The sequence below is a fragment of the Pelophylax lessonae genome, assembly GCF_965119305.1.
Source record: "Pelophylax lessonae genome assembly, chromosome: 2".
Taxonomy (NCBI): Eukaryota; Metazoa; Chordata; class Amphibia; order Anura; family Ranidae; genus Pelophylax; species Pelophylax lessonae.
In genome coordinates this window covers 617,381,920-617,400,346 of record NC_138769.1, presented here as the reverse complement: position 1 = coordinate 617,400,346, position 18,427 = coordinate 617,381,920, and the positions used below count along the sequence as shown (strand labels likewise).

At 48.2% G+C, this 18,427-nt stretch overlaps 1 protein-coding gene across 3 annotated transcripts in view; it reads left to right on the top strand.

Annotated features, from left to right (window-relative positions):
* The window catches only part of CPAP (centrosome assembly and centriole elongation protein), a 137,709-nt gene that overhangs the window by 34,804 nt on the left and 84,478 nt on the right, over positions 1-18,427 (top strand). For all 3 annotated transcript variants that reach the window (XM_082247631.1, XM_082247630.1, XM_082247632.1), the window contains exon 5: positions 4,980-5,085. In XM_082247631.1, coding sequence (XP_082103757.1) covers positions 4,980-5,085 — 106 coding nt within the window. The remainder of the gene's footprint in view (positions 1-4,979; positions 5,086-18,427) is intronic.

Genomic DNA, 18,427 nt, shown 5'->3' with positions numbered 1-18,427 from the left:
AATGCGGTGGGAGTTGTCCCTTAGCAGTGTTTTACACTTTTTTTGTGGAGTTTGCCTGGTGACTCATGGAGTCTTTGGAGCAATTTCTGGCTTACGGTCACCGTTATGTCCCTTCCGGTTGCGGTGGAACGCACGCCAGGACCAAGGGCACATCCCGAGCGCACACCGCGGCCAGGAAGTTATACCAGATCCGCATCCTTATTATCTACAAGCCTGATTTTATTCTACAAAATGTGAGTGTTACTCTATGTGCAATATTAATAAAAGTTACATTACGGAGTTGCACTATTGTGAGTTTTTCCCTATATATATATATATATATATATATATATATATATATATATATAAATGCACACCGGGCTATTATATCCATTGGGAACTACAAATACCAGGCCTCCAAGGACTTTCCACCAGGTTCCTTACCGGGACACAAGCTCCTTTAGACCCGCTTAGCTATACAGCCCAGGGGTCGTTTGAGTCCGGTAAGTTGAACATCCAAAGGGGGAGGATTGACACATCCCACTGCACTAGATTGCTAGCATGATTTTGCACTTTTTCCTGGCACCTAAGCACTTTTGGATTTCTTTGGATACTTGCTGATTGCACTAATATATATATATATATATATATATATATATATATATATATATATATATATATATATATATATATATATATATTTATTTATTGGACTGTCACGTTGAACTATTCCACATTTTTATAGTATGAGACCCTGAAAAGGGGTATCCAATATGTTTTGGGATTTTTTCTCTTAGCAATTTTTGCACATGGTTTGCACGTTGCACTTTATGATGATTTATAATTACTTGGTGTAGTTATTTGTCAGTATTGTATTGTTATATCACATACCTTTTTTGTGCTGTGTATTGGCACGTTGTATTTAGAATTTGGTTTCACCTAATTTTTGAGCAGCAGCATTTGGGTTAAACATATTTTATTTATCCATAGCAAGGTACACTTTTATTTATACATTTTCTAAGTGGGCTAAGCTCTTACGCCATGACCTGGAGGAGGAACAGGTCCTCCCTGCCTTTGCCGAGCTGGCGGATCAACTGGTACAGGGGCTGCAGTTTGATCTGTGATGCCTCTTTGGATGCGGCTCCCCTGATGGTTCGCCTCTCTGTTTTGGCAGGGGTCCTTCGGCGTGTCTTTTGGCTCAAGTGCTGGTCTGTGGATCCGACTTCAAAAAAAGGCTTTGACTGATCTTCCTTTCCAAGTAAATTTACCTGTTTGGAGCTACCCTGGATGACATCTTTAAAGGTCTCGCAGGAGGGAAGAGTACTTTTTTTTTTTCTTCCGCAGACTAGGCTACTAAGGGCATGGAACCTCGTCATAGATGTGGGCCCTCAGTCTCAGCTCATAAGAAAGTTTTTTTTCATCCCTCAGCGTCGACTGACAAGGGCTCGAAGCCTTTGTGGGCCTCTCCAGGAGGATCTAAACGAACCTGGTCTGGCAAGCCAAGATCGGGCTTCTCCAGTCCCCTGGATAAGGATCCTTTAGCATGAAGGTGTGCCCTCACTCTTATTGGGGTTGGGGGGCCTCTTCGTGTCCACAAAGTCATTCGGTCTGGCTACAAGTTCGAGTTTCACTCTTGTCCCTGGCAAGATTTTTTCCTTCCAACTTGCGCCTGTCCCCAGACCACTTACAGAGCCTGTTTGGGGCTGTAAAAGACCTGTTACTTCAAGAGGTCTTTGTCCCAGTTCCTGTTCACAGTCCCCAGGAAGGAAGGCAAGGTGCGTCCAATCCTGCATCTCAAGGCACTAAACTGCTTTGTGTGGGTACAGAATTTCAGAATAGTCCATTCAAATGGTGGAGGCATCCCTGTGTCAGGATTTCCCCGCCTCTATCGATATCAAGGATGCCTACCTTTACATTCCAATATGTGCCAGTCACCAGCGTTTCCTCCACTTTGCTGTGGGAGAGGAGCATTATCAGTTTGTGCCATTGCCCTTTGGTCTCGCCTCCGCTTCTCATTTCTTCACAAAAGTGTTAGCCATGGTGCTAGCCAACAGGGGATCGCGGTACTGGGCTACTTGGACGATCTCCTTCTGTGAGCGGAGTCTCACTCTGCTCCAGTGGACAACCTGAAGACCTCAATATGAACTCTGCAGGAGTTTGGCTGGATTCTGAACCTTCAGAAGTCTATGGTTCCATCCACGAAGCTGGACTATCTGGGCCTGACTATGGACTCGGCCTTAGTCAGAGTGCTCCTCCCTCTGGACAAACTCCAAAATCTGCAGATGGTCGTCCCTCCAGATTTGCATGTGGGTCCTGGGCCGGATGGTGTCTACCTTCGAGGCAGTTCCGTTTTGCACAGTTCCATACGAGGTCCCTGCAAAATGAGATTCTGACCAAATGGGACAAGACTCCCCAGTCTCTGTAATATCAGATGCGGCTGAGTCTGGGAACAAGGGAGTCCTTGACATGGTGGCTTTGTGCTTCGGCTGGTAAAATCCTTCCTCCCCTTTTTTTTGTACCGTGGTCCCCACGGATGCCAGCTTGTCCAGCTGGGGAAGCGTCCTCGGCAAGCATTCTGCTCAGGGGATCCAGACTACCGATCAATGTCTTGGAACTCTGAGTGATCAGAATGTGTCTGAATAATTGGACAGATCGTCTTCAGGGTTGTCCATTGCTCATTCAATTGGACAATGCCATGGCAGTGATTGTCAATCAAGGGGACACAAGAAGTGTCCTGGCGGCTCTGGAGGTAGCTGGGATTCTAAGGTGAGCAGAACGGTTCGTTCCAGTCCTCTCCGCTGTACACATTTCCCAGGTGAAAAATTGGCAGGTGGATTATCTCAGTCGGCAGGCGTTGGACCACAGGGAGTGTTCCCTTTTATCCGGAGGTGTTTCATCAGCTATGTCTCCGATGGGGCTCCCCCGAGACGGATCTGTTGGCGTCTCGGCTCAACAGAAAGTTGCAAAGGTTTGTGGCTCGGTCAAGGGATCCTCTGGCAGACGCCACAGGTGGCTCCGTGAGGTCAGTACTGTCTGATCTACGCCTTCCCTCTCAAGCTTCTGCCCAGACTTCTACGCAGGATCGAGGCAGAAGGGTTTCTCGTCATCTTAGTGGCTCCGGACAGGCCTCGTTGGGCTTGGTACACTAATCTGATGCAGGTTGTTCCTTGGAAGCTTCCTCTGAGAGGATCTTCTGTCCCAAGGACCGATCTTCCATCCTGCTTTACAGTCGCTGGCTTTGACGTCTTGGCTGGTGAACGTCAGGTGCTGAAGGATAGGGGTTTATCTGAGTCGGTGATTCCTACCCTGTTGAAGGCTAGGAAATTTACTTCTAGAAAGATATACCATCTTATGTGGAAGACGTACATTGAGTGGTGTCTCTTGGGTTCCTCCTCACTCCTTCTCGGTGGCTCGGATCTTAACCTTTCTTCAGTGGGGGGTTGAACAGAAATTGGCCTTGAGTACCATCAAGGACCAGGTGTTGGCTTTGGCGGCCTTCTTCCAACGACCTTTGGCCACACACTTCTTGGTGCGTACCTTTTTTCAGGGTGTCCAACATTTGGATTCTCCAGTGCGGTCCGTTGCCGCCTTGGGATCCTAATTTGGTGCTTTCAGCTCTGCAGAAGCCTCCTTTTGAAAATATTCCAGAGATTCCCCTGCTTACGTTGTCCCAGAAGGTGGCCTTTTTAGTGGCTATCACTTCTGTGCGCAGCATGTTGGAACTGGCGGCATTATTCTGTCGTTCACCTTTTAACTGGTGATTCACAGGGATAAGGTGGTTCTTTGCCCCTGTTCGTCATTTCTTCAAAGGTTGTCTCTGACTTTCATTTGAATGAAGACCTTGTGATGCTTTCCCTGTGTCCCAGGCCTAAACATCTGAAGGAAATTGCCTTGCATGCCTTGGATGTGGCCTTGGCAATTAGGGTGTACCTGGCAGCTGCGGAGTTTTTCAGGAAGTCAGATTTTCTATTTGTGCTCCCCGGATGGACCTTGAAAAAGGGTTGTCCTCTTCCTCTGAGACCATTTCCAGATGGATCAGACAGACAATGGTTCAGGCCTATTCCATCAGGGGTCAGATTCCTCCTTTTCCCTTTCAAGGCACACTCTACTAGGATGCTTAGTGCCTCCTGGGCCTTCCGTCATCAGGCGTCAGTGACGCAGGTTTGCAAGGCAGCAACCTGGTCGTCGGTGCACACTTTTTACAAAGATTTATGAAGTGGATGTGTTGGCATCTGTGAATGCTTCCTTAGGCTGCAAGGTTTTGCAGGCTGCTGCTTAAGAGGACCAGATCCTCTTTGAGGGTGCATTGTTTTTTTCAGGTGGGCTTCGGTTGTTTGGTTGAGCCCCTATTGCCTCGTTGACTAATTTTTAGACTTGGGGAATTTTTTGGTTGTTCCCACCCCTCATGCTTAACACTGCTTTGGGATGTTCCAATGGTTCGGGAATACCAGGAGCTGTGTCTGTCAATGAACAAAAGAGAAAATGGGATTTTTGACTTACCGTAAAATCCATTTCTCTGATGTTCATTAAAGGGCACAGTACCCACCCCTCTGTCGAGTTTATTCTCCTGACATTGCTTGTAACAAAACTGAGGGGCTATAGCAAAGAGAGGGAGTATACCCCCTGGGACTGCCCATGGGTGTAGCCAGAATTTTTTCCTGCCTACTGTCCTACTCCTGTAGGGGGCAGTAAACCCAATGGTTTTGCATACCAGGAGCTAAGTCCATCAATGAACACCAGAGAAATGGATTTTACCGTAAGTCAAAAATCTAATTTTTCTTTTACTTTCAGTGATAATTGTAAACAGGACAAATGGAGAAGGTGAATCTCCCTAAGGTGTCACAGACATCAAATATATTGATATTTTGTATCTATTATTTGACCTGTTGGCAGCTAATAAAGGCTTGTTTCTTGTTGTTTTGGATTGTTATTCGCCTATGTAACCTATATGCTGTAGAAAAAGTAAGAAGCTGTAAAATATAATTTTTTCTCTTCTAAAGACCAATCGTTTCCAGCATTAAGGAGAGAAAGGCATCATTTGAAGAATTCTTGGAGGAACAAATGAGGCTTGAAGAACAGCGACTTCAACAAACCGAACCCAAAGAGGTACCTTTTTTACATCTTATTCTAAACCTTTAACACCTCATGCCAAAGTAGAATAAATCCTATGCATTGTCTGACTTAGACTGATCTACAATCATAAAGTGGTAGAAACTATAAACTAGTGATTGATCGATTTTTCGTTGTCGATACCGATAAATCGACCATCGCATATCGGTATCGGCCGATATTTTGGCACATTTAAAATTTTGTAAAATAATCACAAATTTTGACACAAATGTATTAATAAACACATTCATCTTTATTTATTAACAATTTAAACATTAGGGCCTCGTTCTTCACACCTTAACTGCGTGAAAACTGATAGGAAAACTTAAGTTTCAGGGACATTTAGTTTCACATCGTCTAATTGTGCATTACAGTAATGCATAATAAACTGCTGTAGTACTGCACTGACTTACTGCAATAATTTTAAATCACTACTGCAGTGCAGTCAGTGCAAAACTGCCAGAAAAAAAACTAGGCAACAGCTAGACAATGGATTGGAGTCACTCAGTGGACTACCTCTGCAGTAGGGCACTCGCTGCAACTAGAGCAGTCAGTGCAAAACTGCTAGAAAAAAAGCTAGGCAACAGCTATCCAGTGGATTGGATTGGAGTCAGTGGACTACCTCTGCAGTAGGGCACTCACTGCAACTACAGCAGTCAGTGCAAAACTGCTAGAAAAAAGCTAGGCAACAGCTAGACAGTGGATTGACCTGGACACTACTCTTTCTCTATCGCTCATTGACAGACGTAGTCTTCTTGATTCTCAAGAGCTGGGTTATGTTGTCTCCGCAGGAGTAGGACTAGGCAGAAAGACAAAACGTTCTGGCTCCACCTTAGGGGCAGTCCCTGAGGGTATATCCTCCCTCTCTCTGCTACAGGGAATCAGTTTTTTTCTGTCTAGTCAGGAGTAAGGACCTAAGTTCCTTGCTGGGATCTTTTGGTCCTGGCAAGACTTTTTTCTTTAAGAAAAAGACATTTTTTAGGTAGTTTTTCTCCAGTGTTTTTCCTGTGAGATCTTCAAGCAAAAATGCCGGACTGGGCGACACTTGTGGTCACCCCAGCCGGCCTACGAGCGCGCGCAGACCATGGCATTGCGCTTGGTCGGCCGCGACACATTCAAGTAAGTATGCGGGGCCGGGCGACGGGCTGGATGTTGAGATCCAGTGGTCACCCCGGTTTTCTGCCTACGAGCGCGTGCAGACCAGAGCTCCGCGCTGGGTCGGCCGCGACGGAGTCCCAGTGGAGGGACTGACCTTGCGAGTTAAAAGTCTCGCTTGGACGCCAGGAACCAGAGAGTCGAGGCGTCCGGAGTGGTCCACAAACCCCCACCCCGGTGGAGAGGGTATTGTGAAGAGAGGGTGCCTGTCGGTTTGGTATGGTGAGTAAACGTTCCCTTTTTTTTCTTTCCTCGTTATGAGGCAGTATGAATTATGGGCCCCTCCATATATAGTCAGTATATATCTGATACTTACAAGTCCCCCTTGTAATACAGCATGTGTTTGTGGGAAGTGGACTTGGTTTGAGAGCTAACACTCTACCCAGCAGACTGTAACATTACAGCAGACATAGGAGGTATAATCCTACCTTATTTGTAGTGTATCTCCTGTAGATCCATATATCGCCTCTTAGCAGAGATGCAGGTGGATGTGCTGGGAAAACGATTTCGGCGGTCCGCCGCCATTTTGCCGTAGACCAAGTGCATGTATGTCCTCAGGTCACGCCGGCCGCCATGTTTTTGGAGTCTTATGTCTCTTCTATGGGGGCGGCCATGTTTCGTGAGCCCAGCTACCTCGTGGAGAGCTGGGAACGCCGGAAGGCGTACACAGGGGGCGGAGCCACGTCCTTCTACCCGGGAAAAAGCAAAAGCTCCTTCCAGTCTGTGTAAGACAGACGCTGACTGCAGTTGGTTGGAAACTTCACTGCATCGGTTGGTGAGCCTTGGGGGTCCCTCTCTCTCTCTCTGTGGGATCGAGAAGCAGGTACTCTGAGGGGCGCTATTGCGCTAGGGGGAGACACACAAAAAAAAAAAAAAAAAAAAAAAAAAAAGAAAAAGTTTTTTTGTTTTTGCTGGCAAAGGTGTCCTGAATTAACATGGACCCTGCCACTCATGTATCTCCTCCGGATCCCCTCGAGGGGTCTGCGGGATCCTCCAGCACCCCACTGACAATTGAATCATTGTCAGCTATTATGGAAACTTTTGTGTCCCGGGTGGAAGTGGCTTGTCAGGGACAGGGCGCAAGAAAGCGATCCCCGCCTAACCCCTTATTATCTGAAACCTCGGATTCAGACTCTGAGCCTATTTCTGCAGTTGCAGGTACTTCATCTGGGATTGGTGTCTCGGGTCCTGTCTCTTCAGACAGCGAGGAGGATGTTTCGGCATCCGCCATAGCCCGAGAGGAAGCGTTGGTAAACGCACTCATTGTATCTGTTCAAGAAACCTTAAGGTTACAGGGTATTCCATCGGAAATAGCTGAAACTGAAATCCCTTTTGGGACTAAAAAACGCATCAAAGTGGCGAAGGTTTTTCCATTGCCCAAATGTTTTGGCAATCCAATCGAAGAAGAATGGCGTCTGCCAAAACGCACTTTTACTATTTCTAAACGCATTGACAGGCGTTATCCGTTTGCGGAAACCCTCATTAAGAAATGGACAGAACCACCTGTGGTGGATTCACCAATTGCTAGATTGAATAATGCCACGGTTATTCCTCTAGAAGACGCTCCGTCTTTTAAAGATCCAGTGGATCGCAAGATAGAAGCTATGTCTCGCACCATGTTTTCCTTGATTGGATCAGCTTTCAGACCTATAATAGCTATTGGTCTGGTTTCGCAGGCTGTAACTGAATGGACCAAGTGGTTACGCCGGGACTTAGAAGAGGTCCCTCAGGCGGTATCAGATTTGTTGGAACAAATGATACAGGGGTTACAGTTTGTGTGTGATGCGGCGTTAGACGCCACTCCATTATTGGCGCGAGCATCAGTCTCAGCAGTGGTTCTCAGGCGTACACTGTGGCTAAAAGGTTGGTTAGCCGACCAAGGTTCCAAAAAAGCATTGGCTAATATCCCCTTTTTAGGAGAGCGTCTATTTGGAGCCAACTTAGATGAGATCATTAAGGATCTCACGGGTGGAAAGAGCACCTTTTTACCGCAAAATTTTAAAGGTAAAGGAACTCGTCAAAGCACGAGGGCCTTCTTTTTCTGCTCACAAGAGGTTTTTTCGTCCTGCGGGTGAAAAAATTAAGTCCTCCAAAGCTCCTGCAGGAGGCGTCAGGGGTCGTTGGTCGGGCAAGCAAAAGCCCGCCCCCTCCAGACCTGAAGATAAACCGTCCAAAGCCTGAAGGTGCGCCCCCACCCATAACTGGGGTGGGGGGACGTCTTCGCCGGTTCCCGGATCCATGGCTTTCCAGAATCCCGGACAAATGGGTTTGCGAAGTCATAAGGTCAGGGTACAAGATCGAGTTTCGATCTCTCCCACCGGCGCGATTCTTCCCTTCCAATATCCGACTATCCCCGGATCGTTTAGAAGATCTGCGGAGAGCAGTCACAGATTTACTACAACAAGGAGTGGTAGTCCACGTTCCTTGGACAGAACGGTTTCAAGGGTTTTATTCAAACCTATTTACAATACCCAGGAAAGAGGGCAAAGTGCGTCCAATTCTGGACTTAAGGGCACTCAATTCTTTTGTCAACATAAGAAGATTCAGAATGGAGTCCATTCGCACAGTAGCAGCCTTCCTGCATCCAGGGGATGTCCTAGCGTCCATAGACATCAAGGACGCATATCTTCACATTCCCATTTTCGAAGGACATCAGCGGTTTCTACGCTTTTCCGTAGAAGAGAACCACTATCAGTTTGTGGCGTTACCTTTCGGTCTCGCCACGGCTCCGCGGGTCTTCACAAAGGTGTTGGCCCCAATGTTGGCACTTCTGCGCCAAAGAGGCATATCGATCCTTGGTTACCTAGACGATCTTCTGCTTCATGCAGAGTCTCCTCAGACCTTGCTACAAAACATAGAAATTACTATGATTTCTTTACAGGAATTCGGGTGGCTGGTGAACCAGCAAAAGTCATTTCTGGTTCCCACCCAGAGGCTCGAATATCTGGGTCTAATTCTAGACACAGTCAGGACAAGAGTTTTCCTTCCGGTAGGGAAACTCCGAAAGATTCAATCAGCAGTCCAGTTGTTACTGTCCAACAGCTGGTCTTCCCTTCGGACTTGCATGAGGGTTCTGGGGTTGATGGTGGCTTCGTTCGAAGCAGTCCCATTTGCCCAGTCCCATACCCGAATTCTTCAGCAAGAGATTCTTCTCAGATGGAATCGGAATCCGGAATCCCTGGACAATCAGATCCGATTGAGCAAACAGACCAGAGCGTCTCTGGTCTGGTGGCTTCGGTCTCCGATGCTCAGCCAGGGAAAGTCATTTCTGCCAATATATTGGACGACAGTGACCACGGATGCCAGTCTATCCGGATGGGGAGGAATTCTCGGTCAGTTATCTGTCCAGGGACTTTGGTCCCTGGAAGAATCCAGGTTACCGATAGATGTATTGGAACTGAGAGCGATCAGACTTTGTCTGATTCACTGGACCGAGCAGCTCCAGTGCAGCCCGGTTCGGATCCAGTCGGACAATGCCACGGCCGTGGCTTATGTCAATCACCAGGGGGGCACCAAGAGTGTCCGAGCGGCCAAAGAAGTGGCTTGCATTCTTCGCTGGGCGGAACGATTTGTTCCAGCAATCTCTGCGGTGTTCATTCCGGGGGTGGAGAATTGGCAGGCAGATTATCTCAGCCGTCAGACTCTGGATCAGGGGGAATGGTCCCTCCATCCAGACGTTTTCCACCAGTTGTGCCTACGGTGGGGCACCCCGGATGTGGATCTGTTGGCATCACGATTCAACAGGAAAGTTCAGAGATTCGTGGCTCGCTCCCGCGATCCTCTAGCAGAAACCGCAGACGCACTGATCGCCCCGTGGGGGCAATACCAGCTAATGTATGCCTTCCCTCCTCTCGCGTTACTGCCAAGACTTCTTCGCAGGATAGAGGAGGAAGGAATTCCAGTAATTCTGGTAGCTCCGGACTGGCCTCGTCGAGCTTGGTACGCCGACGTGGTCAGACTGGTGGCGGACGTCCCGTGGAGACTTCCTCTCAGGGAGGACCTACTGTCTCAGGGACCGATCTTCCATCCTGCTTTACGATCGCTGGCTTTAACGGCCTGGCTATTGAGACCCAGGTGCTGAAGGACAAGGGATTGTCAGCTTCAGTTATTCCTACTCTAGTTGAAGCAAGGAAAGCGACTTCCAGAAAGATTTATCATCGCACATGGAAGTCCTACATTGCATGGTGTGAACCTTTGGGGTTCCGTCCTCGGTCTTATTCGATTAGTCGAATATTAGCTTTTCTGCAACAAGGGGTTGAGCAGAAACTGGCCTTGAGTACTATCAAGGGTCAGGTCTCAGCATTAGCTATCTTCTTTCAGAAGCCTTTGGCTACTCATTCCTTGGTGCGGAATTTCATCCAGGGGGTGCGACATCTGGCTCCGCCAGTGCACGCGCCGTTACCCCCCTGGGATCTTAATTTAGTGTTGTCGGTTCTTCAGAAACCTCCCTTTGAAGATATTAGGGAGATTCCTCTACCTACGTTGTCCCAGAAGGTGGCCTTCTTGGTGGCTATTACTTCTGCACGCAGGGTGTCAGAACTGGCCGCATTATCTTGTCGTTCACCATATCTGGTGGTTCATAGAGATAAGGTGGTTCTTCGTCCGAATCCATCCTTCCTACCAAAAGTGGTTTCAGAATTTCATCTGAATGAAGAAATTGTGTTACCTTCCCTGTGTCCTAAGCCCAGTCATCCGCGAGAGTTTGCTTTACACTCCTTGGATGTGGTCCGGGCGATCAGGGTATACTTGAAAACGACAGACTCGTTTCGCAAGACGGATTCACTTTTTGTGATCCCAGATGGACCCAAAAAGGGGTTGCCTGCATCTGCCGCGACCATTTCCAGATGGATCAGACAGACGGTAGTACAGGCTTATTCTATTAAGGGTCGGGAGCCCCCGTTCCCTGTTAAGGCGCACTCCACTCGGGCACTTAGTGCGTCATGGGCCTTTTCGCCATCAGGCGTCAGTGGTCCAGGTGTGCAGGGCGGCTACCTGGTCGTCGGTGCATACCTTTACTAAACATTATAAAGTTGATGTAATGGCATCGTCTGATGCCTCGTTTGGCCGCAAGGTTTTGCAGGCCGCAATTTGAGGAGACCAGTGGTCTACCTCGAGGGTTTTTTCCGTTGGAAAATTTTTCTTTAGTCTCATTCTTTGTTTATAATGAGCCTTTAAAACTTCTAGTTTGTCACCGGTTGGGCCTTCTAGATTGGATTTGATTTTGTCAATCCCACCCCTCATTTGTGGCACTGCTTCTGGATGTCCCAGCTCTTGAGAATCAAGAAGACTACGTCTGTCAATGAGCGATAGAGAAAAATGGATTTTTGTAAGATCTTACCGTAAAATCCTTTTCTCTTAAGCTCATTGACAGACGTAGTACCCGCCCCTCTATCATTGAGTTGGGTTGGGTTAAATTCTCTGTTACTGCTTTAGAACAGAACTGATTCCCTGTAGCAGAGAGAGGGAGGATATACCCTCAGGGACTGCCCCTAAGGTGGAGCCAGAACGTTTTGTCTTTCTGCCTAGTCCTACTCCTGGGGAGACAACATAACCCAGCTCTTGAGAATCAAGAAGACTACGTCTGTCAGTGAGCTTAAGAGAAAAGGATTTTACGGTAAGATCTTACAAAAATCCATTTTTTCAATACTCCCAGTTAAAGCGGAGTTCCAGCCATTTACTCACCTGTCCAACGGTCCAGCGATGCGGCCGCCGGAAGCCTCGATCCTCTCCCTCGGCGCCGGCATCACTGCTGTGGGCACCCGGCTGTTTCAGTTTGCGGCTTCACAGCCGGGTACCCACTGCGCATGCGCGAGTCGCGCTGCGCGCCGTGATTGGCCGGCAATCTTCTGGGACCTCTGACGTGTCCCAGAAGATTGCAGGGAGGGAGGGGGAGAGGAGAACTTCCGCTCAGGGCGCCGCGGCGCTCCGAGCGGAAGTGGGAGCGGGCACCTGTCAAAACTAGGTACCCGCTCCCCCCCCCAAAAAATGACATGCCAAATGTGGCATGTCGGGGGGTCAGGACTCCCTAAAGCGGAAGTTCCACTTTTGGGTGGAACTCCGCTTTAAGTAGAACAATATTATACTGCAGAAAGCAGAACATTTCAGCATGTCCATGGGTACCTGTTAAAGGTCTTATGTTTTGTTCATATAATGCTGCCACTTCATAAACATGCTCAGGAGGAGAGGACAGAGGAGCAGAGAGAGAGAGAGGTATCTTCTAGCATGGGAAGCAAGTCTTTTGTAGCGTGCCTCATTTTCTTTCCACCACTGTAGAGGATGACTTCTTCTGTCAATTACTGTTTCTTTCAAATAGAGATGAAGTTCATCATCCAGGCTCATAGTTGCAGATTCAGAAGAAATTGAATCCTCCGCATGAGGCCCCAATAAAACACTGAAAATGTCCTGATCCATTCGACCACAATGAAGATTCTCTTCTGTTCGTTGATGTATTTTTGGACATTTTTCTGTTTTTGCAGCATGCTGCTCTTTATAAAAATCGTGTTCTGGACTTGCCTTTTCGGCAGGAACCTCCTGCACCTCCTGTTGAATATCTTTTGTCAGCCATTCTTTTGCCTTTGCCAATACATCATCAGAAGAGAAAGCATGGTTCTTGTATCGAGGATTCAAAAGACTTGCAAGCACAACATTTTTAATCTCTTCATGCTTCTCAAAGCATATATCAATCAAAGCTCTTTGGCTTGACAGACCACCATTTGAAAGTTGAAGGGTGTTGTGTGCCATGACACTGAGGTCTGACATATCCGCAAACCTCATTCCTTTCCGCATGTTTGCTCCACTGTCTGGAAGTAGCACAAGCATCACTCGATCTTTGTTGATTCCCCAGTCTTTAAGCATGCCTAGAAACATTTCTCTACTGTACGCCCCAGTGTGGGATCCTTGCATCACTTTTATATTCAACACCAATTGCCTTTCTGTCCATTCGTCCATCCGCTGTCAATAAAGTGGCATGTAAGAATCATTTGTGACTGTGACTCTGTGGTTTGTCCTGACCAGCAGTCAGTCATGAATGAGATTGAGTTGCCAGCATTCTCTGGTTGCAGCATAGCTTTTACTTTATCAACGACCTTTTGGTGAATCTTTCCCAGCATTTTGGTTCGATAATACTTCTCACTCTTCGGTGTGCAGCTTGGCTCAAGTATGGACATCAACCGCTTAAATCCTGAGTCCTACACCATTGTAAATGGCTGGTTATCAGTGACAATCATCTCTGTGATTACTCTGTCCAGCAGTTGGGATCTTCCATCTGAATCTAGACAGTGACACCTGTTTTTTTCAGAAACATATCTGTTATTGTTGCCTGGGATAGTGGAGGAGGTATTTCAAAATCACATTGATATTAATTTTGTTTTTTCTGTGCTGCATGATATAGTTCAATATGATGAACTCTTAGATGGGGCCAAAGATTTGACATATATTTTTGTTTTTTGCAGCTACTGATCCCATGCTTATGTTTGTACATGTGTTGCACAATGCTGCTTTTCCTGGAGAAGGTTGAGAGGAGAAAAAGTCCCAGACCACACTTTTACTTTTCCTCTCCTCATCCATCTCCATTTCAATTTGAAAGACACAAAAAATATTTAAAAAATGGCTTGCTAAATTTGCTGGCACTCTGTTGTGGGTTGGTGGCTGACGCCTGGCAGTGTGGATTGCTTGATGGCACTCTGTTGTGAGTTGGTGGCTGACACCCGGCAGTGTGGATTGCTTGCTGGCACCCTCTTGTGGGTTGGTGGCTGACACCCAGCAGTGTTGGTTGGTGGCTGACACCCGGCAGTGTGGGTTGCTTGATGGCACCTGGTTGTGGGTTGGTGGCTGACGCCTGGCAGTGTGGGTGGCTTGCTAGCACCCTCTTGTGGGTTGGTAGCTGACGCTTGGCAGTGTGGGTTGGTGGCTGACGCTTGGCAGTGTGGCTGGCTTGCTGGCATCCTCTTGTGGGTTGGTGGCTGATGCCTGGCAGTGTGGGTTGCTTGATGGCACCCTGTTGTGGGTTGGTGGCTGACGTCTGGAAGTGTGGGTTGGTGGCTGACGCCTGGCAGTGTGGGTGGCTTGCTGAGTTGCTGGCACCCTTGTGGGTCGGTGGCTGACGCCTGGCAGTGTCGGTGTCTTGCTGAATTGCTGGCACCCTTGTGGATTGGTGGCTGACGCCTGGCAGCTTGGGTGGCTGGCTGGCCCCCTGTGTTGGGTTGGGTGGCTGACGCCTGGCAGTGTGGCTGTCTTTGTCACCCTGTTGTGGGTGGCTGGCTTGCAGGAACACTGTGGTGGGTGGCTGGTTTGGTGTCAACCTGTTGTGGGTGGCTGGCTTGCTGGAACACTGGTGGCTGGCTTGGGGTCACCCTGTTGTGGGTGGCTGGCTTGCAGGAACACTGTGATGGGTGGCTGTCTTTGTGTCACCCTGTTGTGGGTGGCTGGCTTTCTTAAACACTGTGGTGGCTGGGTGGCTGGCTTGGGGTCACCCTGTTGTGGGTGGCTCGTTTGCAGGAACACTATGGTGGGTGCCGTGGCTGGCTTGCTGGAACATTGTGCTGGGTGGCTGGCTTGGTGGAACACTGTGCTGGGTGGCTGGCTTGGTGTCACTCACTCACCCTGGCCTGTTGTTGGTGGCTGTTGGCTTGCTGGAACACTGTGGTCACGGTGGCGGGTGGCTGGCTTGGTGTCATATGGGTGGCTGATTTTCTCGCTTGAACCCTGTTGTGGAGTGTGTGGCTGGATGCTGGCCTGCTGGCACCCTGTTCTGTTGTGGGTTGGATGGTTGTTCGCGGCTTGCACCCTGTGGTGGGTGGCTGAGGCCAGGGCCTGTGGGTGGATGGCTGGCACCGTGACCAGACCGGGACTGCAGCTGGCTGTGGGAGGCGGTCTTCAGGCAGGGAAGGTGTACAGCGCGTGGTGAAATGACGTCACGTATGGGGCGGGCGTGGGAGGCAGTGTTAGAAGGCAGAACGTGTGCACGCAACATACGCAATGACGTCACGAAAATATCGGCAATTCCAAAGGCCGATTCAGATATATTGGGGAAAGTGCATATCTGCCCCTGATATATTGGTGTTGCCGATAATCGGTCGATCTCTACTATAAACTAGCCATAAGAGGATGTATTTGTGTTTTTGGTGCAATTTTTCATTCCTTGAAAGACATACAAGCATACTTCTCACATTAATTTAATTTGTGTTATTTATTTCAAAGCCCCCAATATGTATCCTCTGCTTGGGTAAATAATAGAATTACACCCTGTCATTGTGGTCTTTTGGCTCATAGTGTGGTTATTTGTGTTGATATGGTTGTACGCCTTGTTTACAGAGTATGGGATATGTATTAAAAATGGACACTTCTGTTTTCACCATAAAGAACTCATGGCTGTGTGCTTTAGGTGGCTTTTTTGAATCCTTTATTTAAGACCTTTTAATTCATTTTGATTTGAAACGTACAAACTATGTTAAATGCTACCTTTTAGTTGAAAACACGTATGTTTATGTGTGTGTGTGTGTCCCAATGCAGCCTTGCCAGCACAGTGTCCCCCAATGCAGCCTCGCCAGCGCAATGTCCCCCAATGCAGCCTCGCCAGCGCAATGTCCCCCAATGCAGCCTCGTCAGCGCAGTGTCCCCCCACTGCAGCCTTGCCAGCGCAGTGTCCGCCCACTGCAGCCTTGCCAGCGCAGTGTCCCCGCACTGCAGCCTCGCCAGCGCAGTGTCCCCGCAATGCAGCCTCGCCAGCGCAGTGTCCCCGCAATGCAGCCTCGCCAGCGCAGTGTCCCCCCAATGCAGCCTCGCCAGCGCCATTACATTGCACAGATCGCCCATATATCTTTTAAAAAAAGGCCAGGCAGAGGGGGGCGGGCCGTGCCGAGGAGAAGCGAGTACGAGCCGCCGCTGTCATCTGATGTCCCAGCGCCTATGATAGACGGCACACGTCCCGTGTCCCGGCATTGGGCCACTGTGCTGTCTACCATAGGAGGTGGGACTTCCTATGACAGCATCCGCCCGTCTTTCCTTCTGCCTCGGCTGCCCCCCTCCTCTTCCTCTCAGCGCTGCCTGGCCTTTTTTTTTTTTTTTTCCTACTACATCGGCGTATAACACACACTGGTGTTTTGCCCTCCATTTTTAGGAGGAAAAAGTGCGTGTTATACGCCAATAGATACGGTGTGTGTGTGTGTGCGTGTGTATGTGTATATATATATATATATATATATATATATATATATAATAATATTATTAGGGATAGACTATGTTTTTTTCAGGGCCGATACTGATATTTTGGTCACAACGTATCGGTATGGGCCGATATTTTGTACATTTAAAGTTTTAAAAAATAAAGACAATTTTTGACACAAATCTGGTTCTGAACATGTTCATTTTTGTTTAATGCTTGCTGGCACCCTGTGGTGGGTGGCTGGCTGGCTCCCTGTGGTAGGTGGCTGACTGGCACAGGGGCTGTGGGTGGCTGGCTGGCACCCGGGCTGTGGGTGGCTGGCTGGCACCCGGCCTGTGGGTGGCTGGCTTGCTGGTACAGTGCCTGTGGCTGGCTCGCTTGTACAGTGGGTGTGGGTGGCTGGCTGGCACCGGGCTGCTATGGGTGGGTGTATGGCTATGATACACTCCCACGAGACTAGTACCGACTCCAGATGAGGCTATCCAAGGTGAGGGAGGCTGCCTGAGAAGGCAGAATGACGTCACAAAAATTATCGGCAATATCGGCCAGTTCCGATACCGATATATCAGGGAAAGTGCATATCGGCCACCGATGTGTATCGGCCTTGCCAATAATCGGTCTATCCCTAATAAATAAATAAATAAATATAAATATATAATTTACAAACACGCATATATTTACACACATGCATTCTCTTTCTCTCCTCTTCACCTCTTTCTAAACACTCTCTAACTCCACTCTTTCCTACCCACACCTCTCAATTAATTATATATATAATATAATATATATGGGAAGGGGAAAGGGAAAAGGGATTTTTGACTTCGCGTAAAATCCATTTCTCTGATGTTCATTGACGGACACAGCACCCACCTCTCTGTGGAGTTATGATTCTCCTGGCACTGCTTGTAAGAAAACTGAGTGACTATAGCACGAAGAGGGAGTATACCCCCCGAGGACTGCCCATGGGTGTAGCCAGAAGTTTTTTCTGCCTAATGTCCTACTCCTGTAGGGGGCAGCATAACCCAATGGTCAAGAATGATAGGAGCTGTGTCTGTCAATGAACATCAGAGAAAGGGATTTTACGGTAAGTCAAAAATCCCAATTTTTTTTTGTCTTACCTGTAAATTCCTTCTTGTGGAGTACATTATGGGACAAAGACTGCTTTCCTTCATTCTTTTGAGACACTTCTTTCATTGCTGTTAAACTTAGGCATGCTGGCAGTGGGAGGGTTTATACTAGGTTATCTTTACAGGCTTGTTTGCAGGTAGGGATGGGCTCAGTCGTGTTTGGATCCTAGTCCCAACCCACCTGCCGAATCGCAGTAACATCGCGCAAGAAAAATCGCGGGACGCATGACACCCAAAAAAGGTACAAGAGCCTCTTTATGGCGTTATGCGTCCCGCTATTTTTTTTTGCGTGATGTTACAGCGATTCGGCAGGCAGAAATCGCGGCAACATCGCACAGCGTTTGGGGTGCTATTGCAAATCACGGGCAACGCACAGGCGTCCCGCGATTTGCAATGATTTCCGGATCGCGGGCTGAATCGCGGTGATTCTGCCCGCGATCGCTACACTGACATGTGAACGTAGCCTAAAGTAAAAGCAGCATATATTGCACACATTACACATTGTTAGGCACACAGTTAACCCTTTGATTTCCCCTGGATGGTAACCCCTTCCCAGCCAGTGTCATTTGCACTGTGACAGTGTACAGTATTAGCAGTGATCACTGTATTTGTGCCTGTATTGATGCCCGTGACAGGTTAGCAAGTCGGTGTACCTCCCAGCCAGCATCAGCTAGCTCGCCCGCCACACTATCATTGTACTATTAGGCCTCATCCACAGTGGATGTTCTCAAGCAGCAGCTGTAAAAATGTCCAGTGTGCAACTGTGCATGGGGCCTAATATGTCACTGATCACAGCCATTGCCAGTATAGTATCCTAGCTGCATAAATTCCAGTGTGTTTGTGTGTGTATACTGTATGTATGTGTATATGTATGTATGTGTGTATATGTATATAT